General features: G+C 46.8%; 1 protein-coding gene across 1 annotated transcript in view; it reads right to left on the bottom strand.

Annotated features, from left to right (window-relative positions):
- Egflam (EGF-like, fibronectin type III and laminin G domains) overlaps window positions 1-22454 on the bottom strand; it is a 174003-nt gene that overhangs the window by 3466 nt on the left and 148083 nt on the right. Inside the window, exons 18-21 of the mRNA XM_005386224.2 lie at window positions 19905-20085; window positions 9886-9964; window positions 6664-6807; window positions 1245-1328 (exon numbers count right to left, since the gene is read on the bottom strand). Coding sequence (XP_005386281.1) covers window positions 1245-1328; window positions 6664-6807; window positions 9886-9964; window positions 19905-20085 — 488 coding nt within the window. The remainder of the gene's footprint in view (window positions 1-1244; window positions 1329-6663; window positions 6808-9885; window positions 9965-19904; window positions 20086-22454) is intronic.

Here is a 22454-nt window from a genome sequence, read left to right as displayed (position 1 = left end):
CCTCTTAACATCTGAAATCCTAGTTGTAGAGTTGTGGGTAGGCCACACTATGATGTGGAACACAAAGGGCCTTGGTGGGGAAGTCATTTAATATCAGTTTCCTTAGATATCTAGGCAGTACCTGGCATCCCCACAGTGTCTACCTTGATATATAGAATCAAACCACAACTATGGAAGGTTTAAATACTTCCACAATGTGTGACTACTCAATCTTCCATCCCCACCCAAGGAAACTGAGAGCAGAGCATTCCCTGATGATTCCAAAGTGGGGATTGTGAGGATCAGATAATGAGAATTAAGAACTAAAACATTTCGTATTCCTTTAAATGCCTCTGAGACACCCTCTTTAAAGATGGATTTGAGAAAAAAATAAGCCACTTTGTTAGGGATATTTCTGGAGTTCAGCTGGACTGTGTGCATTTTGATCTGCTTTGCAGAATAAACTTCAGAGCCAAGCCTGTAAATATTCATTATGGGAAAACATTTCATTTTTTAAAGAGTTAGAGCTGGGGCTTCATCAAAAAACACTACAGATTATCCCAAGGGTTTCTCCGCCTGTAGTAGACAGGCCCAGATCTGCCTCTGTATCCTGACCACCTCTAAGGTATCAAAGGCAGGCATAGCAGCTAGCCCCAGAGCCCCAGCAAGGCCATACCCACCACAACCAACACGTGAGCCGAGGAGGAAACAGATCATGCCGAAACCCATATTTCCCAGGCCCCACTCTTGACCTTAGGGAAAAGGTCATGGTAAATTCTTAGGGAACAGCAAACAGTCTATTCAGCTTATTGTTTTCTGGGTCCTTCATCTTAAATGAGCATTAGCATTAATGAGTTTGGACCCATTGTGGATGTAGGTAGTAAAACTAAAAATTACTAAGGAAAGTAAAGGGGTTAAGGGTACAGTCAGTGGTAGAGCACTTGGCTGGGGTCCTAGGTTCCATCCCCAGCACAACAAAGCAACAAAGAAAGATGTCAAGGCCCTCCCTCAGTTTAGCCATTAACAAGTTTTTTCTCCAAAAGGCAGCCATTCCATGTGGCTGAGGAGGTCTGGTCACTGGCCTGACAGGGTCAGTGGAGGGCACAATGGGACTTAGTGGCAAAATACACTGATTGCCTTGGTCAGGAGTAGTAGTACAGGAGGTCAGGCGCAGTTGGGGAATAGGATGTTGGGACTGGAAGTGAACTCAACCCACAGCCCACCCGCACACAGGCTGACTGTGTCTTGCAGTGCTAGATGCTTACCTAACTGCCTTGACCCGGTGCCACCGGCCATCATTGAAGGAGCCGTTCACCATGATGGACGCCACACCACTGCCCAGGTTGTAGCTAAGGAAATTGGAGAACAAGATATAAAACACAGAAGCAGAGGCAGTCACCCACTCACAAATGCTTCCTATTGCAAAGATTCTTTGGGATACAGAGTGCAGTCCTTTTAACACAAAACGAAACAATGATACAGAAGATGGTCATTTCCAGATTAGCTCATGTATGATTTTTCTAATTAAATTTTCAATTGGGGTAAAATATATATCTCATAACACCATCCAGCTATTTTAAGTATACAGTTTAGTAGAGTTAAATACATTCACAGTTATGAAACCAATCTCCATGACTCATTCCGTCTTGCAAAGTGAAAACACCGTACCCACTAAACAGTAACTCCGCATTCTTTCTTCCGGGCCCTAATAACTGCCCTTCTATTCTCTGTCTTATGGGTTTCACTATCCTAAATACCTCATATCAATGGAATCATAGAGTAATGTGTCTTTTTGTGACTAATTTACTTTGCTTAGCATAATACCATCCAGGTTAATTTTTCAAAGTCCCATGTATGGAAGCATTGACACTGTAATATCAGAAATAATACGAAGGGCTTTATCATTTGTAATTTGTTGAAATGGATTGAGTAGTGTTTCTCTAAAATGCATGTGTACCCAGACCCTAAAAATGTGCCCTTATATGAAAATAGGGTCTGATGTAATTAGTTAAATGGTGTCACACTGTACCAGGGTATACATAAATCCATATGACTGGTATTCTTATAAGAAGAGATTTGGATACAGAGATCAACACACAGCGGAGAACGCCACATGATGCTAAAGGAAGAGGGTAAAATGAGACATCTACAAAGTATGTAACACCAAAGATTAATAGCGACCACCAGATCCTCGGAGAGAGGCAAGGAACAGATTTTCTCTCAGACTCTCCACAAGGAACCAACCTGGGCAGCATGTTGCATTTTGAATTTCTAGTCTCCAGAACTATAAAAGACTAAATTTTTATTTTTTGAAGTCACACTATTTATGGTTATCTGTTATGTCAGCCCTAAAAAACTAATACATATTTTTTAACTGAAAAAAAAAAAAAAACCAACTAAAATCCAGAGCATTGCAGATTAGGTTGAGTGCCAAAGACATTATGGAAATTTATCTAAAATCACAAAACCAATGTGCAGAAGTTGAACTTGGTGCATTGTCTGCCCCACCCCCTAGCGTACTGATTCAGTTTCCAGATACCCTGACACTCTACAGGTATCAGAAGACATGACCATGTTGTTTACCAGAGAGAAATATCCCTCAATCCAGGGCTCATCCAATTATTCCAATTTAACTCAATTAAGAAATATTTAGTGAGTACTCCAGCCTGGGCAGTGGGCCAACTGCCTGGACCTCTCCTCAGTGATATAGCCAGGCCTAGGTGCTCATGCTTCAGAGGGGAAAGGGTGTAGCCAGGGTAATGTTCCCTTCATTCTTGTAAGGGCAGGTGTGTCTCCTTTACTTCAGTACCCAAGAAAGAGGTCTGGTGAAAGAAAACTCAGATTTATTATGGCGTTTTCATGTACTTTCACTCTGAGAACAGAGTGAGAATAAAAAGTGCTCAGCTTTCTGCAGAGAAACCCCCACAGGCCACTCCTGTAACAGCAGAAGCTCAAAGAAGTCACATTGACTTTTAACCAGGAATAGACCTGTGATGACTACAGAACAAACCATGGACAAAGTTGCCTCTCTGACCCCGAAGAATGAGTTTTCCCATATCAAGTGTCACCTTGTATTCACAGCCCAAAGGCAGAATTTTCGAATTTCATTATGTGCTGGCCAAATGCTCATTGAGTTAGTCAACGAATATGAAGCAGGGCTAGGAGGTGGTTGGCAGCAACTTAGCTGAAATCCTTTCTGTGTCTTTTCTGAGACACAGCATGGGGTGACAGAGCAAGGACACTTGGGTCCTGCTGATCTGTCTGCACCCCCAGTCTTGCCAATTTACTAGCTCTGCGACCTCGGGCAATTTTCTTCACATCTCTGAGCCTAAATATCCTGTGTCAAATGTGGATAAAAACACTTTCCCTGAAAGATCACAGGGACTATGACAACATGCTGAAAGCATGCCATGTAGTAAGGGCAAAACAAATAATGCCACCACCCCAGACAGCAGCACTTACTGCAGCTTGTGTAGGGAGGAACTGGGTGGAAGTCACCTGGAGGAACTGGGTGGAAGAAGAAAGTTGCCACCAAGAGTTAAGTTCATCTGGTCTCTTCTAGGAGAGTAGCCATGTGTGAGAGTGGACTCACAGGTTGTAAATATGTAACCACAGTGGCCAGGAACAGCCGCTCTCAGAATCAAGGTGACCTGGGTATAATTGCAGGGAGGTGGACTGGAACCTATGCTAGCACCAGAAACCTCTTCTGTAGTATGAGATCCCACCTGGACTGGGGATAGGGCCTCTCTTCTCTAGCCTGACAGCTGTCTTGTTCTTCGGGCAAGCGGGCAGGATGTGCTCAAGGGAGTCAACGTACGATCTGGCAGACAGCAATCCAGCCATTGCCGTGGCCAGGGGCAACTCTGTTGGCTTTTCTGTGGCCTGACTTTGTGATTTCAGATAACAAAGTCTCCAGATAACTGTCTGCTTCCCCAGACACACTCATACTCACCCGAAGAAGCTCCCTGTTTTATATATTGGTAAATGGCCAAAATCTATGGTTATTGTCCCTGATGGAGGAGTGAGGTAACTTTTTCTTGGTGGTAGAAATGTCCCTTATCTTGTTCAGCATATCTACAGGATGCAATGTTTACCTATTTTAAAACTGGTCAGGCTACACTGTATATAAGCATACCACATGTAAGTTATGTCTCAATGTCAAAGTGCAAAAGCAAACTAATGAATATTTGTCTGATTTTTCTACCAAGGCCTTGTGACTCTGGCTGCTATGACTGTGTTATCCTGAGCCCTCAACTAAACGCTGTGAGGTGGAGCACCAAGGTGGGCCACCAGGAAATGCCATCAGGTGAGGCCAATTTCATGCCTTCATGTGATGACATTTTTAGTTGTATCCTCTTTAAACTGGCCCAGGGCACTTTACTAATGTCCGATCTCTTTCCTTTCTCTGTTGCATGGAAAATGTTATGAAGTCAAAATCAGTGAGAAAGAATGTCAGCCTTGTGATGGTCGTAAACCAACCCGGTAGATTTCATGCTTCACCTACAATCATAAGACAAAATGAAACAAAACAAAAATAAAACAGAAAACCACACTCATTTTTGCTGAGCACTTTGACTTCCTTTTTCGTGTTCACTTACACCACCAGACTTGGGAGGACAGGCTCAGCAATCTACCTTTGAGACAAATGTCCTGGTGGCTTGCTGCAAGCCTGTACTCTAATTTCTCCTTGTCCCCAGCCGACCCAGCACTCCCAAGGGCTGTAGTGGGTGGAGGGTGGTGGATGGTGACTGCGCAGGAGAAGGTGATTCAGTGGGGACAGCAAAGCTGTGGCCCCAGACCAGGCCTGGGCACAGACACCTTCCTCAGCCAGGGCTCAGCAGTGCGTCTTACACACAGCACACCCGGAACTCCAGGATTACAAGAAAACACAGGGACAGTTTTCAGCATTTCAGACAGAAACAGCAAGCTGAGAGCTCTGTCCAGGGTGGCGTGGAGGGGCAGGAAGGGCACGGGGCAGAGGGGAGCCTCAGCCTGAGCTTCTCTGGTTTCCAGTCTGGCCGGAGGGGCTGGAGAACAGGTTTTGGCTGACAATTTAGGGGGGAAGTTGAGCCATCTCACTTGCTGCTCAGCTACTGTTTCAGTTCCCTTTTCTGGGCACAGTCAAGTACTTGAGGCCTTGATGAGGTTAACCACAGGAAAACCACAAGAAAATGGCTGCGAGGCAGCCAGCTCGAAACTGTGTGTGAAGCCCTCTGAGTCTTCTGACCTCCTGGCCAACAGAGGGCAGGGGACACAGGTCAGGCAGAGGGCAGAGTTGATGAATATCTGCCCCTCACCTGCCAGTCTCACCACATAGCTCTCCAAAGTCCCCCACAGTCCCAGCACTGACTAGATCGCTTAGCATGCTCCGCTACTTGGGGGCAGGCACGGGGTTGGACACGTGACATTTCCTCTCTAAATGCCTTTTCATCAGTTGAAAAGGTTTACATTATCCTCCTCTGGCTGTTAGTAATCCCAGAGCATGACAGAATTGTCTTCGCCATTTCCACAGCTCACTTTTCTCTCCTTTGTCTATTCCAATTCCAAGTAACTTCATATCATTTAGTGAACATGGGTTCATCACCACTGGGGGCGATTAAAGGAGTAAAAGCCCCAGAAATGCCTGCCAGCGGGATAGAAGGCCTAGAGACAAAGCTCAGGGGTCCTCACGCCTTTGCAGGCATCAGAATCATCTGGGGAAATGGTCACGACATAGATTGCTAGGCCAGTAGGTCAGAGGCAGGGCCTGAGAATTAGCACGTCCAGCAAGACACTGATGCAACAGGCCCGGAGCCACACTTTGAGAACCACCCATGTAAATCGGTGATTTCTAATCTCAAGTGAGAATGTGCCCTGCAATATGTAGAGAAGTTTTTCCATATGACACAAGATAGTCCCTGCTCCTTGGAAACTTGGCTCTCATCCATTCTAGTAGGGAGAAGGGTGGGGAAAAAACTGTCCAGGTAATTGTTCATTAACTATTGCATAGCCACCCATTTGACAAATTTGAGAGCCATCTAAATTCACTTCAAAGAGATAAGAACTTCTTTGATTGCTTACTATCACCAAAGAAGTATTTACAAGGAGCCTGATGCTGAGTTGATCTACTGAGATATAAATCTGTGCTTTTATCTTTTTGAAGCAGGAGACTGGAAGGCGGCATTCTTCCCAAGGTTACATGGCTAACGGGAAGCACAGTGGAATTTAAAGCCAGGCCTCATGGGATTTAGATCTTCAAACTTTCCTGAGCTGGGGAGTGCTGAGCTGAGTATTCACTTTCATGCTTGGCAGCGTTGACATTTGCAAATGGGGAGCAAACAGCAGTAATCTGCCAGGACAGGGGGCACAGAACTCTTCTGCAAAGGGCCGCACAGGAAGTAGTGTAGGCTTTGCCATACAGCTTCTTTTGGACTACCCTAGCATGCCACCATTGCACGAACGTGCTCCTAGACAATATATAAATAAATACCTATGGCAATGTTGCAATTAAACTTGGAAGTGAGCAGTGGGCCCGATATGTCCTGAAACAAAGACCAGGAGCCTGAAATAAGCCTAAATATTCAGGCTACAGCCAAATTCCAGCGGACTGTTTTGGCTCACTTCTGAATCACTCTTTTTTGACACACACTGTGCTATCTGAGAAAACCGCAAGATGCTGCTAAGGGCAGCTAGAGAGCAAGTTACCTGAACACCAGGGCTCCATCCCGAAGGCCCAGGGAAATGAAGTCACTGTTGGATCTCAGGGGGCTATCTCCTCTCCACATCAACAGGCCATCCTTGGCAGTTGTTTTAAACCTCATGAATGCATTCGATCTTGATCCTGACACTCTGGAGCAAATACACAAACAAGTCCATGAAATCAACCACCAGCATCTGATTCCCAGTAATTCCAGTTTGACCTGGCAGCCCCAAGGAGTCAGGTATGAGTAGAACCTGACAGGAACTTTCCCGGAGATTGGAAATGGAATTGCCCTCAGAGTCACACCACCACTGAAAAGGTCTAGATGCTCACTGGGCAGCAGGGTCCATCTGCCAGGGACAACGGGCCCCTACAACAGCACTTTCCAGGCAACTTATTAGCAAAACTGTGTTGCTAAGAAGTCTTAGCACCGTCCCGGGTTGCACAACAGTACACACCCCAGGCTTCCCCCTCTTCTGTCCTAGTACTCAAAGGCTCTTGGGAAATTGCTCCCCACTGTCCCACAGGAAGTGCACTTCCTAGTTGCCAAAAGACTTTGATAGGCAGTTGCTCTGGGCTGTCATCATGGTTGTGGAAGGCCAGTTCGGGTAGATTGTCTTTGGCTTTGGAGGTCTAGGGGTGATGTCTCTGACAGAGAAAGTGGCTCGACAGGATTATGGTTCGGGGGTGCTGTGATGGAGCCACAGTGGAAAGAAACAGGAAGCTTGAGGGTGGGAGGAGTGTTGAGGCAGAAAGGGCCCTGGCTCGGTATTTAGGGCTGGGAATAGTTTCATGCATTTACCAGTGCAGGGAAGTAGCTCTTATCAGTGCTTGGAAACAGACCAGCTCAGAAATTCATTCTGATTAAGGTGATTTGCATGTGATGTGATATAGGGCAATAAGCAAGGCTTAGGTCCTAGAACTACAGCTGAGATGGAAATAGGCATAGTTTAACATTGCTACTGATATGGTACTGCGAGAAAAGTTTCTTTTCTGTTCTCCCATTAGTTAGTTGTAAAATCCCTCCTTCTTTCCCACAGATCCGAAGCTGTAGAGTGCTTTCCCTAGTGAAGAGTGGGTGGGACTCCTATCTAGGCTTTCCAGAGCCTGCTGTAGACAGAAACAGACCAAGTTTGCCTTGCCCATGTTGACCGGCCCCTTCCCAGTAAGAGCAGTGAGGTCCAGGAGGCAGCTGCTGGCCCACTCCCTAAAAACCCACTATTTCCAAACTTTTACTCCAAGCTCCCACCCTCCCTCACTTGCCTTGGATGTACTCATATATCAGTATCAGCCAATCAAGATAGTTTCATTTATCTCATGAGGGATTGATTTAGGAGTACACATGACAATGATATAGAGGAAATTTATCAGGATGATTCTGGGAAAGATTCATTCTCTTTCTCATAGAGGAAAAAAGTCATTCTTACATTTACTGCATAATCCCCTGTTTTATAACCGTATTATGAGCATTATATGAGCAGCTGGGGACTATGCTGAGGATAACAAAGCAGACATATGATGAGAGCTGGGTCTTTGATGATGTAGTCGATCCTTTGAATTAATCAACCCAGGATCCACTCTAAGTCTGAACTCCTTGTTATAAGAAACACTTAGTACTCATCACTTTGAAAGCTTTAAGCTGAGTTTTCTGTTATTTGACAAAGAAATAATCTCTGAAAGATATATCCCTAAACTTGGCTTCTGTCTGTGGCTTCACACATATGCACGTAGAGATTAGATATACATATAGATATGGATATGGGTATGGAGAAAGAGAAGGAGAAGGAGATGGAGACGGAGATGGAGACAGAGACGGAGATGGAGACAGAGACAGACATAAGATCTAGGCACGCCCATACACTGCACTAGAGTTGCTCTGGTTTAGAGCCTCCCCATCTCTTACTTTCATGAAACTACCTGGTGTTCTCTCACTGGGCACCAGAGGCTAAAGACTTGGGCCCCTTTCACATTGTTCTTGCCTTCTGGGGACCAAATGACCTTCTATATTTGGAGGGAAAGGTTTGAAGAGGGAAGAGGGTCCCTGCTTGCTGGGAATGCATTTTACCTGAGTCCCTGCCTGATCCAAAGACAACACAGATGAGTACAAGTTGGCATTAGAGATCTGAAGCAATGTCTATCTGGTATGCACTCAGAGTTACCAAGGACATCAACTGCTCATCCCCCTAAATTTCTCTCAATCACATTTGTTTCTTGAAAAGCCACCAAGATCTGTCCTAAGATGTAGATGCCTTTAGCTTAAAGATCTGTCCTTCTTTGTTGGTATCTAGTCAACCTGAGGAGAAAGGAAAGTTCTAAAATGATTTTGCCAAGGGATGTCACAGTATAAATGACAAAGGGTTGGGGAAGAGAAGAGGAAAACTGAAGATGCCTAAGATAAGCACGACTGGGTGGAGGAGTTTGCTGAGGGTCAGCCTTGTCTTCTTTGACCTATCCCAGGTGTTCCCAAACAGAACTGACTCCAGCCCAAAGCAGAAAAAAAAAATCCCCAAACAAGGCCTACTGAGTTTCTTTTTTTGTTTGTTTGGTTTCTGGTACCACTTCCTACCTTTGGTACCAGGAGTCGAACCCAAGACCTCGTGCTTGTCATAAGCTGGAGCTTATGCCACCAGGGGTTTAAAGGTATGGCTATTTCCTCGTGCCATGCTTTTATAGTCACATGAAAAGTGCTGAGACGTCCTCATTGCACTAGCCAGAGGACAAAGAGGACGTGGGACCTTTGTGGATCAAGATGCAAGGCAGGTCCTGCGCTGGCAGGAAGTGGGCTTGGAGCTGCACGGCTGGGTGGGGAGCCCCTGGGCCCTTCCGCAGCCAGCCCTGGCAGAGCTGCAGACCGGCCACAGAGCAGCACAGAGCTGAATGCTCTGCTTGGGGCGTCACACTCACAACCCTGGCTTCGTGTGCATCAACTTCTCTCTGCCTCTCGGAGCCTGCACATTGGAAACCCCAGGGGCAGTCACATTACTCTCTGCCGGCCTTTTGACCAGAAAGGATTTGGCTGGATTTTAATAGGGTTGTTTGGAAAGCTGATGTTTTCAAATTGTTTGGTTTTGTTCTGGTTTCCATGTTTATTGTATATGTTCCCCCCATCCCCTGGCCATGGCCCTCTGTGAGAATTATCTACTGATATGAAAGATAAGGAAAAACCCAGGAGAGATACTGAGGAATTGCAGCCAGGGAGACAGTAAGATGCCATTGGAGCTTATTACCTCTTGAGGATATCTGGATTGTCATATGTCAGGTAACTGCGGCCGATAAACTGTGGGATCTCAATGGCTTCTGTGATGGCTGCGACAGAACAGAAAACGAGATTACATGGTTTGCGTCTCTCTGGACCTCTCCACTCACACACGTGGCAGGAATATACCAGGAGGGCCAGCCCCTAGAACCGTGACACTTAACAACTTGTCATTCTCTTCTTCTTGGCTGCACATGAGTTGGCCAGGTTCAAGGGACCAATGAGATGGTCTAGAGTTAGCACCATGACATTTGTCCCTCCCTAGGGACTGACAGTCACTGTCACTGACCTGAGGACTATGGAGAAGGTTTTGCAATGGGCTGAAACTTGAATTGCTCCCAGTGATTCTTGGAAACCAAAGAGTAGGGCTTGGGCCACGTGGGGAGCAGCTGGGGATAACCCCAGATGTCCGCCAAGGAAGGCAGAAAAAATAATTCCCAAACAAGGCCTACTAGAGTTTCTTTTTTGTTTGTTTGTTTGGTTTTTGGTACCAGGAATCAAACTCAGGACCTTGTGCTTGTCAGGCAGGCACTGTGCCACTGAGCTATATCCCCAGGGCCCTAGAGTTTCTTTATTTAATGCTAATGCATCTGAACCCCTTAAGCCACGACCTTGAGAGACTGGGGGAGGGCACTGGGTGAGACTTTGATGCTTACGATTACAAGTCACCTTCCAGTGTGACACTGCACAGGTCTTCACTATGATCTTACAAAGCGGAAGAAAGCGTGAGGCACGGGCAGGGATGGTACCGGGAAGCGAACTCAGGACCTTGTGCTTGCCAGGCAGGCGCTTGTGCTGCTGAGCTATATCCCTGGCCGGGCAGGGATGGTTACTCCCCTTTTACATAAAGGGAACATAAGGCACAGAAAGCATTGAGAATTTACCCAGGATCATTAGCTAAGAGAGCAATAGACCATGAGCTGGACCGAGCTCTCCTTAATTCTGGCTCCTGGCCACCTCTTTACTTGCCAGTATTTTCCAAGTGAATTTCCTTCCTCCTAAATTTCTCATCATTTTGTTTTCCTGAGGAATTATCTTTTACACTCAGCTGAAGAGCAGAGTAAGCAGCTGTGTTTGGTGTCACAAACTGGGATGTGGTGAGGGGATTTCTGCTTGAGAGATAACAGAAATGCTTCTTTCCTCTTTGGAAAGATACAGAAACAATTTTTTAAACTTTTACACACAAAGACAGACAGACAGCAAGCCCAAAGACACTGGGCCCTCAAGCATAAATTCTTATTCAGGTCACCATGGCGTGCTCCCAAAACCTTTTCATGCAAAGAAAAGAAAAGTAAGGAAGAGAAGAAAAGAGAAAACAAAAGAAAAGAAGGAAAGAAAGGGAAAAAGAGAGGAGGGAAAGATGAAATAAAACAAAGGAAGAGGAGTAAAACTTCCGACCATGATTTCTAAGGTAATGATCCAAGAAACTGCTCTGCTGCTCTCACAGCAGCATGGAGTACGGCACTGGACAAGGACCTGCCGGCCTGGAGCAGCTGTCAGGGACAGTTGAAGGCTTTGCGGCCGCAGGGCCAGCCCTCCCCCTTGGTGAAGGCAGAGCGGGGATTAGAAGGGAAAGGAGCGGGCTGTGGAGTGGCCCGAGGATGAGGGAGTAAGCTGGGAAGAGAAGGCAGCAACCAGGAAAGGAGCAAATGCCAAGAAAAAGGAGGCAGAGGCAGGAAGAGAAAGAGAACCCAGAAGTCCCCTGCAAGGAAAGGAGCAGAAAGTGGAAACCTGCAAGGAAAGGAGGGGAAGCCCAGAAAGGAGGAAACCCAGGGGGCTAGAAATAGAAAGGAGAAGGGATGAGGGTGGGGAGGAAGGGAATCCGGGCTGCACAACTAGAGGAGGTAGAGTTGGGTGTGGTGCTGCCTAATCTCAGCACTCTGGGAGGCTGAGGCAGGAGCGTCATAAATTAGAGCTCAACCTGGGCAACTCAGACTAGCAAGACTCTTTCAAAAAAGAAAAAAACTTAAAAAGGTCTGGAGACACAGTTCATGGTGAGGCCTCAGGTTCACTCCCCACCCAGTACTACAAAAAACAAAAGCAAACAGACTGGAGGGGGAGGGAAAGCGGTGCTGGGAAGAAGGGAGAGCATCCCCTCGGACTGGCAGGGAGCCCTGCCCAGGGCTAAACATAACTGTGGCGCCCCCAGCGAGTTTGGCTCACCCCAGGGTGAGAGGGCCAGCTGGGGCCTGTCCGTGCTGTTGTTGGCTATGTCCCTGGGCCTGTGGCCAACGGCCCTTGTTCCCCCGGACTTCATGAAATGGTCAGGACATGCTTGTCACATACCAGCTCTGCACACACAGCCTTAGGAGAGGTCCCTCTGTGGGAGCCACGTCCAGCTGCCTGGGAAGCTCCGAGCCCAGGCCCTTAGCACCCAGAACTCCAGCTGGGAGGCAGACCAGTGCGTTCCTAGGGCCCGGGAGCTCACTCTTGGGAAGATTCCCATCACCCTGGGCACATCGGAGCCCTCGCTTCTCACCCTGGTTGCCCTCTGCATGTGGCTGGCCTGGGCTGTGCCCCAGCCTGGCCAAAGCCTGCCCTGGCAGATCCTGGCAGGGGCCCAGCAAGGTTCACAACCTCTCCCGGGACACACTGTACTTACTGTTGAGGCAGTAGTTCCCACACTCTGCCAGGCGCCAGCATGAAACAGAAAAGGAGGGTCAGCTGCTCGGTGTCACTGTAACATCTCGGCTACCTTGGTCACAGAGCCCTGAAACCAGCCTGCTTCCCTCACAGAGCCCTGCCGAGGATCCAGCAGGGAACGGAATTGGAACTGCAGCACGAACCCCTGGAAATCTGTCCTGGCACGACTGGCAGACCGGCACCAAGTCATCCACCTCCCCTCTAGCTCGGCTTCCTGGGGGCTGAGGGGGCAGTGAACCAAGACGTTTACACTGAGCCATCTGGTACTTCTGAGGGTCTCTCACCTTCAACTGACAAACCACATTTCTCCCAGACGTGGAGAAAGAGGCACTTACCTTGTCAGAGGTTATAGTTACAGTTTTCTTCCTAATTTTTTTCTGCATTCTTTCCTTGGGGGCAATGCCATTTATGGATGTTTGCCAAAATGTGTTTTTGTCTTTCTCTCACATTTATACTATAACCATGTGCCATTTGATGGCACAAAAAATACCCCAGTGAACAGTAGCTTCCATGTTGAAAGTTCCACAGCCAGGACAAAGTAAATTTCCCACTTTGAGGGACTGCACATTCTCAGCAAAGAGGTGAGCGACAGTTTGGCTGTTTCCCACACTCGCAGGAAAGGACTCTGCAGGTATCAGTTTAGGTCCAACAGTCGCACACCTCTCAGCAGCACCTTGATGGATGAGCGTCCAACTCAGTCAAATGCTTCCCTGACGGGCAGTGTGCTGCCTTTGTGGTCGGTTCTACTAGGCCCAGAATTCTTCATGACTCAGGTTGAGCATCTCAAATCCCCAAATCTGAAATCTTCAATGCTCCAAAATCTGGAACTTTTTGAATGCTGACATGCCCCCAGAAGTGGAAGATTTCACACCTGGGATCTTGTGATGGGCTAGATTCGAGAAGCAGGTGACTAAAAATATCTGCAGTTGCCCTAAGTCTCCATATAAAAGGTTTACATGAAATGTAAGTAAATTTCATATTTAGACTTGGGCTCCAACTCCAGGATAGCTTTATGTATATGCAAGTATTCCAGAAACTGAAAAAAAAACCCTGAAATTACAGACACTTTGGTCTCAAGCATTTTGGATAAAGTATATTCAGTCCATATTAAGTTGATTTTGTACCTGCAAAATAAGCAAGCAAACAAAAAACTTTTCCTATTCAGTTAGCCTTTTAGCTAAGAACTAGTCTTTAGATTAAACATTACCAAATTGTTTAATGATGTGCCAGCTTAAAAAAATAAATTTGTTGTAGCATGCATAATTTATGTCTTATTAATTTGCATTTCCCTGTACAGTCTTTTTAAAGGTGGGTATATATTTACTGAGGCTCTGAGGCTGAGGCTCTGTTCTTTTTTTAAGAATTTTTTTATACCAGGAATTGAACTCAGGACTTGTGCTTTCCAGGCAGGTGTTGTCCTCTGAGCTATATCCCATGCTGAAGCTATTTTCTTATACATTGGGACAAAAAGTACTATCCCAATCAGCCCCAGCAACAGGATGTGCATCTACTAAAAACAGCACAGAATTCCTTGAAAGTTGTGAGGGTGGTAGAGGGGCACAGATCAGGTATGGGCAATCTTGTAGGATTATAAACTCTGCCCCCCGCACCACACCTGTGCCCTAAGCTCGGGTTTCCTCTCTTGAGAACTTGTCAGTCCTATGGCCAGTCGCTCACGTGTACGGAGAAACACCCCCATCTAGTGGCCAGCAGGGTTATGCACAGTATGAGTCTAAACTCAGTAATAAAGAGCTGAATAGGTCGAAACAGGGCTTAGAAATTCTATCAAGGGAACTGTCAGCTCCCGCCTGGCAGAACCATGAAAGGTTTTTGTGTCCTGTACTCCTCTGGACATTCAGAACACAGCAAAGTCTCTGAGAAGTCCTGGAGAAGAGAGAACTGTTTTATTATTCACCCAGAGCTACCCAGTGTACTTAACTACAGAACTCCGCACCCACGTACATGTTAATATATGTGTTTGTGTGGGTGTCTCTGCATGTGAGTGTATATGGCATGTGTGTGTGCATGTGTGTGTGCATGTGTGTGTGTGTGTGTGTGTGTGTACACACAAAGCAGCCACTGATATTCCTCAGAACTTAGTTTTTACACTCACTTTGTGAATCTCTGCTTCAATTATTAGTAATGTCCTTAGATACAAGATTTCTTTGGGATTGGAACCCAAGAAGGATCAATTTTGAGACGCATAGAGAAAAAAGTTTCTAGGCAGGGGAGGGATGTTTTGAAGGGCAGACTTCTTGATAACTCCCTGTGAGAGAAAACGTGATGAGGCCTAGCTCTGGTAGAAGTGTAACAGAAAATGGCTCCCCAGCCAGTGTACTTCAGTTTCTTAGTTGCCCGGGTAAAAGTTCCTGTTCCAATTCCGGTTGTTTCTGTCTCTCAGAAACACTTGGTCACTGTGATGCATAGCTGGTCACTATGATGCAAATTGTATAAACCAATCCCCAATTGACAAGCCATTCTGCCTCTGTGTATTTTCTGCTTGTTTGTCTATATAAGCTCTAGACCACCAGAGATCGGGGCCTGATATTCCGGGAATGATCCTGATCAGTGCCCATCAACATAAAATAAATCCACCTCCAAATCCTGAGTGTCATTTTGGTGTTTCTGCTTGCCATTGCATCTGGCCAGGAAGACCAGCTGTGCTGACCTCTTCAGTCACTGGTCATGGCCCTCATGGATGGAGCAAGGACCTCTCCAGGTCCCGACAGAAAGGCATGCCCTGGACATTTTGTGAGTCCCCTCAGAGGTCTGGAGAAAGATTCCTGGCTCCCTGCTCAAGCAGCTCACATCATACCCCAAAGGGCAATCTCTCTGTCTATCTGTTCGCCTGATTCCAGTAATATCCCCCTGAGGGTACCCCAGTTAGTCAGTCTGTCAGTCCTGCTCAGTTTGAGCAGAAGAACTTGATCAACTCTTTTGTTAGTTAAGGCCACCTTCAAGGAAACGGGGGTTGGAATGTCTAACCTCTGAGTCCTGCTGAATGACTGTGCCGGTGAGTGGCACGGACAGTGTAAGCAATAGGCCACTCTGTCTGCGCACCATGACTGGGAAGCACTGGTTGCGGTGGCTGACTGGACCCTCACCTACAGTTCCATGGGGGTCAACATATGGCATAATGGAAGCCTTGCACCCTCGTTAGCTAAGCAATGCCTAAATCCCCTCAGGGGCACAGCCAGGTGGGCATCTGAGTGGTCCCTCTCTGAGGGGCACCCACCCTTTGTTGCACCATCATTCATGGATACACAACATATGCTGCAGGGAGATAGAAAGGGAACTAATTAGTTAAAACCCACAGTCACAGAGTGCAGGAAGAGGGGCTTTTATGGAGTTAAAAGTGAAACCAAACTGCTCCCTGCATCTCAAAGAAAAAAAAGGGAAAAGGCCCATTCTTCCTGAGAATTCCACATTGGCACCTTTGTCAGCCACCACAGTTGCACCCTCCACTCCTGACTCATCAACTTCCAGCTAATTGAACCAGTTCCAGTTCACTGCCATAGAGGCCCCCGGGAGGGAGACACACCTACACTGGTCTGATGGCATTACCTAATGCCCACCAAGATGACTGTCAGCAATTTCTTCTGAGTTCCACGTTTTGACTGAGGAAAATTGGACTGGCAGCCCTGACAAACGAGTTGCACCCTTTCAGGCCTGAATAGATAGGACAGCGTGGGCTCTATCAAACTGGGCCCCTGAGAGCCTGTGATCAGTGCAAAATCAGGGCAAACCTGTGACTTTCCTGGTAGACAATGGAACAGAACTCTCTGCCTCCAAAAGTTCCCTCTGTCAAAAAGTTACCATCACCAGGGCAAGTTGGACTCTTGATTTTCACCCCTTCTGCCAGGCACAAGCTTGCAGCCTGGGAGGGCATCTCCTTTGCACCATGCCAGTCAGCCTCCTGCTCATTTAACTCTGCACTTTCAACTTTGGCTGTTCCTAAAGTTCTGAAAACTCTCCTCCCAGAGGTATAGACTAAAGACTCATTTTTGGGCCTGGACATCAACCATGCCACCTCACCATGACCCCTCTTACTATCAGATGTCGCAGAAAGCACAAGCAGCCACACTTCAGCCTGACAGACTGTTAATCACCTTGGGCAAGATCTCTGTGCTGTCAACAATACAGAAAAGATGCCTTCCCGCGCTTGTAAGAAGACAATAAAAGCTGTAGGATCCTGCTGTAAAAAAATCATCCCTAGATGTGCCCACCCTTGATCAGTGACAGCAACAATGGGCCTGCACTTGTAGCAGAGATAACTCAAAAACTAGATCAAAGAAAAACTACATATAGCTTGTAACCAGTTAAAAGACTAGTTAAACCTGTAGATATTCTTGTGGACACATATAACCCAGGTGCATATTAACTACCTCTATAAGTTTCAGAAATCCAGCCTTAGAGCTGCTGAATAATTTATCTGGACAGGTCCTCTGAGGCCCACTCTGAAGAGACAATGCATGCTGACCAGTCCACACCTGGCTGAAGCTTGAGGACATCATTCACAGGATTGCTCCATACCTATTCCCCTTGATTTTTGTGTCTTTTCAGGCTGCTTACTCCAGTTCTTGCTTCCCTGTCCCCTGCTAGCTGTGGGGTTTTTTGTTTGTTTGGTTTGGTTTTGTGCCTGAAACACTCCATGGATGGTTGCCTCAAGAGAATAGAACAATCAGTCAAATACTTGACTAAGATTTGATGAATGTCCAAGACACACTGGACACTCCTAGATCAGATTAACTCCCTCACTATCTCGCCAGAGTAATATTACAGGACACACAGGCCTAAATTCTGGTTGGGCCTTGTCTCAGAAGATCACATGTAATATGTCCAGCAAAGATTACCAGGGGGAAAATGTATCAGAAAATGCCCCCCCAAGCCAGTATACTTCAGTTTCTTAGTTGCCCAGGGAATAGTTCCTGTTCCAGTTCCGGTTGCTTCTGTCTCTTAGAAACGGCTGGTCACCGTGATGCACAGCTGGCCACTATGGTGCACTTAGTATAAACCAATGCCCAATGGACAAGACATTCTGCCTCTGGATTTCCTGCTTTCTTATCCCGTATAAGCCCTAGACCACCAGAAATCAGGGCCTGGTAGTCGGGGAATGATCCGGATCAGTGCCCACCACTATGAATAATTCTGCCCCCAAATCCTGGGTGTCATTTCGGTGTTTCTGCTGCCCCTGCAGAAGATGCCTGAAAGTGAGAGCCCCAAAGGAAGGTGGGAAGAGCATCAAAGTCAGGATTTAGGGTCCTAGTAGAGCACAGCCATGGCTGCGAGTTAGAAAAACTTCTGGTTCCTTCTTTTCCTGAGTGTTCAGGTTGGGATGAAGAAGCTTCATTTTATACAGCTGCAGCTGAAGTACAGAAACTGTGGCCTCCGGAACGCCTTGGCAGGTGGGGAGAATCAGTGCCACCTGTTCGGATTCAGGCTCCCCTGAGCCTGCCTCCCATTTCACAGGGACAAAGGGGAGATCTCTTAGCAGCCAGGGTGGTCTGCAAGTCCACTTCTGCTTCTTGAATCGTCTCCAGTCATTAGCATGGGACGTGGGCCACACCTCCGATCTATGAACCTTTCCAGTATTTACACAAGGCTTCCATTTTCCAGAATCAGTATCCTGATTTCAAAGCCCAAAGTGACACTAATGCCAGACTCAAGGCAGCTGATAGTTTAGCTGGGTTTTAATCTTAGTTCTAGCCTACCTTGCAGGAAAACAGGCCTAAGTGCCTACTGGCTCTCTCTGCTGCTGTCTGCTCCCTCAGATCATGTCAGGAACCCAGGCTCTCACTGGCATCTGCCCCATCATTCTGGTAAGATCTGTTGCAGGACCTGAACCTAAGTCACAAAGCCATGATGTGAGCACCTGGTATCTATTATGGCCAATGTTCCATAGAAAGAAATGGAGACTAAGAAGATCACAAGTTACCCTTTCCTTCTTCCTTCAATTCCGAAAGCTCGGTGTTCAGTTAAGCTTGGACTTTATAGACTGACAGTGTTACAAGCAAGCTTGAAGTGCCCGTCGTAACATCAGAGGCTTTGGAAATGCGAACACTGATGTGTGAAATACAAACCCAATCTTCTGAGCAAATGAGTCCCTCCTGAATGAAATCTCTGCAAGTACAACCTCTGCTGATGGTCAACAGCATTCTTGTCAGAATTATAATCAGGATAATTTACAAATAGGTGAATTGCTCTTCTTTGTTAAAACACACATTTTATGATTTGCCATGCAAATTTCAGAATTCATTTAAACATAAGAAATACTACTAGGTCTTCTAATTGACAAACTGGCATCCTTTATGTTTTCTAAGATTGCTGTAAAAAAAGTTCTCTATCGTTTCAAATTACCTATCTATACTATCTATAATGTAGAGTTTTCCTCTAAGCTCTAATTTTGATAATTATTAGGAATGTGTGTGTGTGTGTGTGCGTGTGTGTAGACAGACAGAGAGAGAGAGAGAGAGAGAGAGAGAGAGAAAGAGAGAGAACATTCCTTCATGGGCCCACTGCTTTATTTTTTTCCTAGCTCCTGAGCGGGTGAGTCCAGACTGACATTGCAAAGCAGAAGGTCCACGTGGCCCAGCCTCTGGCACATATGTGAGCAGCCTCTTCTAGGTTCCAGGACCTCAGCTTCTGCTTCCCCTGAGCAGATACAGCAATAGTTGAGCAGGGACTGTGGTCTGTTACTTGCCCAGCTTTCAGACAAGGACAAGATGAAAATGAAGTAGCTTATAACACCAGCCTAAGGATTTTGTTTTTCTCAACAATAGTAGTGCTTACCAGGCACTCTTCTATGCATTGCCTCAGTTAGTCTATACCACAACCCTTGTGGTAGAAAGTACTGCTATAATCACTCTCATTCTATGATTAAAAAAACTGCGGCTTTGGGAGATGTAATGGCATGGAAAATAGCATTCCACAGGAGGTTATGCATACTTTAGTTTGGGGCAACTAATGCATAATTGTTAGTTTTCTGTATTTGGGCAGTATTGCTCTTTGGAGCACTCACAGGCAGGGGTCAAAATAGTTAAAATATTTATCACCCATAAAGCACAAGTGTCCCCCTGCCAAGACTGGCTCTGGGAATGGCTCATACCTTCTGGGAACCCCTGTTATTTTATGGGTTAACCTTTTGGTTGCAAGACCATGGGGGGTTCTCAGGAAAGGAGCCAGGGGAGGGGTGGAGAAGCTATTTCCCTATGGTTACAGAAGTATTTCACCATTTAATTCTTATTAAGACAGTATAGCAGTTTATACACAACTGAACACCTAATCAGTTCCCCAATACTCTGTGGTCTCCACTCCCTCAAAAGTATTGCTAGAGACCCCTGCATGTACCTTTCTGGCAGTGCAGGCCCTCGAAGCCCAACGGGCAGTCACACTCATAGCCCTCCTTCCTGGGCCGGCAGCTGCCCCCGTGGGCACAGGGGGTCCCCACACAGGGGTGGGCAGCATTCTCCACGTTCACTCCAGATGTGAAATCATGCTTCACATTGATGGTTCGGTCATTCAGGATGATCTTGGGAGACAGAAATGAAAGGAAATTCAGGAATTGGGAAAACATCTTTGAAATTTCCTAGTTTCCTTCAGTACACCAATCCAAGCTGCACACAGTAATAAAGGAGGGTAAACACAAGAAAACAGTTCAGTTGCTGCTTTGATTGTCTTGTGAGTGATGCAGGAACTGAAGGGTTAGGTTTGGTACTTAGAAGGAACCACGGAGGGAAGCCCTTCTTTGATGCTAAAGAATTTGGGAAGGTCAGGAAGGACTTCCAAGAACAGTAACGTTCAGCTCCTCAGTCTACTGCACAGCAGAATTGTCTGGGGCTCTCAGGAAACACCCAGTGCAGCTGAGCTAGCCTTCAATGGTGGGAAGTAGTCCTTAGTAACACTTAAGAGCTTCTAAGAATCTGGGAAGCTGCAGCCAGGGCTAAGAAAGGCTTCTGTGAAGCAGAGTAGGGACCAGGACAAAACCAGGAGGGAGCAGTCAAGGAGAGGAAGTCATTTCTGTGCCTGTGGAATCCAGGGAGGCCTTCCGGTGTATCCCGTGGGCTTGTGGCTACCATTCTCACATAGTTTCCTAAAACTCCATCACCTGGGCCTCCCCAGTTATCCCACTCACTCCTGTTATCCCCCTTCCCTGATATTCCTGAGCTGCCTCACTTCCCACCCTCTTCCCCACCACTAAAAGCCAACAAGTAAAGCGCTGATCACATACGTTTGCTAAGGCTGGAGGGCACCTCTGCTGTTTTTCCACTGCAATGCAGCTATACAAACAGATGGATTATAGGGAGGGATTACTGCGCTCACTACCCTCAAATAAATGGACCCAACATTTTCAGTCCTAGACTTAGGAGGTGTGACTCTGAGCCGTTGCTCACTCTGCAGGACCCAGAGACATGGAGAACACTTCCCAAGGGACCCCCACTGCCCAGGAGAGCTAAGAGGTTAGCAGTGGTACTTCCTGCCATGAAGCCACATTCCCAAAGGCCTGCCTCCCCGCTGGAGAGCATTAAAAGTTGGGAGAAAATTTCTCCTAGTCCTGAATCTCAGAAGCTGCTAGCAGGGAGCTCAAATCCTTCTACAGTTTCACCTTTTCATCCGCAAGTGAAGGATTATGGAACTGAGTAGCGTGTACTCAAGACACATGAAGACTGTCACCGGTCCCTGCTGGATCTGGCACAGCCAAAGATGCACTCACGGGGGTGGGGCCAGCTGCCTAGGTGGCAGGAGAGGGCTGTGTGTTCTGTGAGGAGCCAGAGCAAAGCCCGAGAAGGGCGGGCAGAGGGATGAAGCTCCTTCGCCTCTCAGCCTGCCTCCTCAGTGAAAAAGCCCTGGACCGAGCATGGCCCAGCGCACCCGTGAAGGGACAATGGTCTGATCTAAGGTGTCCTCAGTGTCACAGTTCAGCAGCAAAGGGAAACACATCAGAGTGAGCAAGTGTCAGGGGGGCCCTTTTCTGTGCCCAACACTGGAAATGAGACGAGAAGGACACAGCCCGTGGCCCTTCCTCTTGCCTCTCTGATACTTCATCCAGTGATGGCCCTCATGGCACCCTTGGTTGCTGAAGGAAAAAAATACACAAAACCCAGAAACCTAGTAAGCTTACTCCACAGCCTTTCCCCTGTGAGCAAGAGTCACTCAGGCATGTGTGCCGATGGAGCACATCCTCCTGATGGAAAGGAGCATGGGCAGCCCCAGCGGAAGGAACAAGAGACAGATAAGAGTGCAGGCAGTATCTTTCACTGGCTCAGCGGTTTTTGTTTTGTTTTGTTTTGTTTTTTTTGTCTGGTTTTTAACCTTCTAAGGAAAGGCTCTTGAATCTATACTCTGTTTTGTTTGTTTTTTGATACAGGATCTTGCTGTAAAGTTCAGGCTTCCCCTGAACTCACTATGTAGCTTAAACTGGCCTCAAACTTGTAGCAATCATCCTGCCTCGGCCTTCCGGTGCTGGGATGACAGGCATGCGCCACCACACCTGGCACTAAATCTGTACTAAGGGTTTGGTTACGTGACTGATGAGCAATAACTGCTCATGTGTGGGAGTCGGCTATTATCTGGGGCAAACCACACACTAATGCCAGCGAGAAGCATAAGCCCAAAGTCGCCATTTGTTCTCATCAAGCTCCTTCCTGACCGTAGAAGTATCTGCAGGAACTGGGGCCAGCTCCTACCTCAGCAGTCCTAGAGTGTTTTGGTAGATTTGCTATAAAATTTATTTTCACTGAAAATGGCATTGAGGTGATGTCTGCTAGGCAGGAAGAGGTGTGGGGTTGGAAAACTATCCCAAGATTATTAAAAACCAGAATCTTCAAACTTTAGACTTCCTCAAAGCTTTTTTCTTGGGTGACAATCACACTGATCATAGCCCTCTGTTCTGTTATCTGA

Source organism: Chinchilla lanigera, unplaced genomic scaffold (genome assembly GCF_000276665.1).
Source record: "Chinchilla lanigera isolate Chin_1 unplaced genomic scaffold, ChiLan1.0 scaffold00025, whole genome shotgun sequence".
Lineage (NCBI taxonomy): Eukaryota > Metazoa > Chordata > Mammalia > Rodentia > Chinchillidae > Chinchilla > Chinchilla lanigera.
The sequence above is the reverse complement of the archived record's forward strand: the minus strand, read 5'-3'. Positions and strand labels throughout refer to the sequence as shown.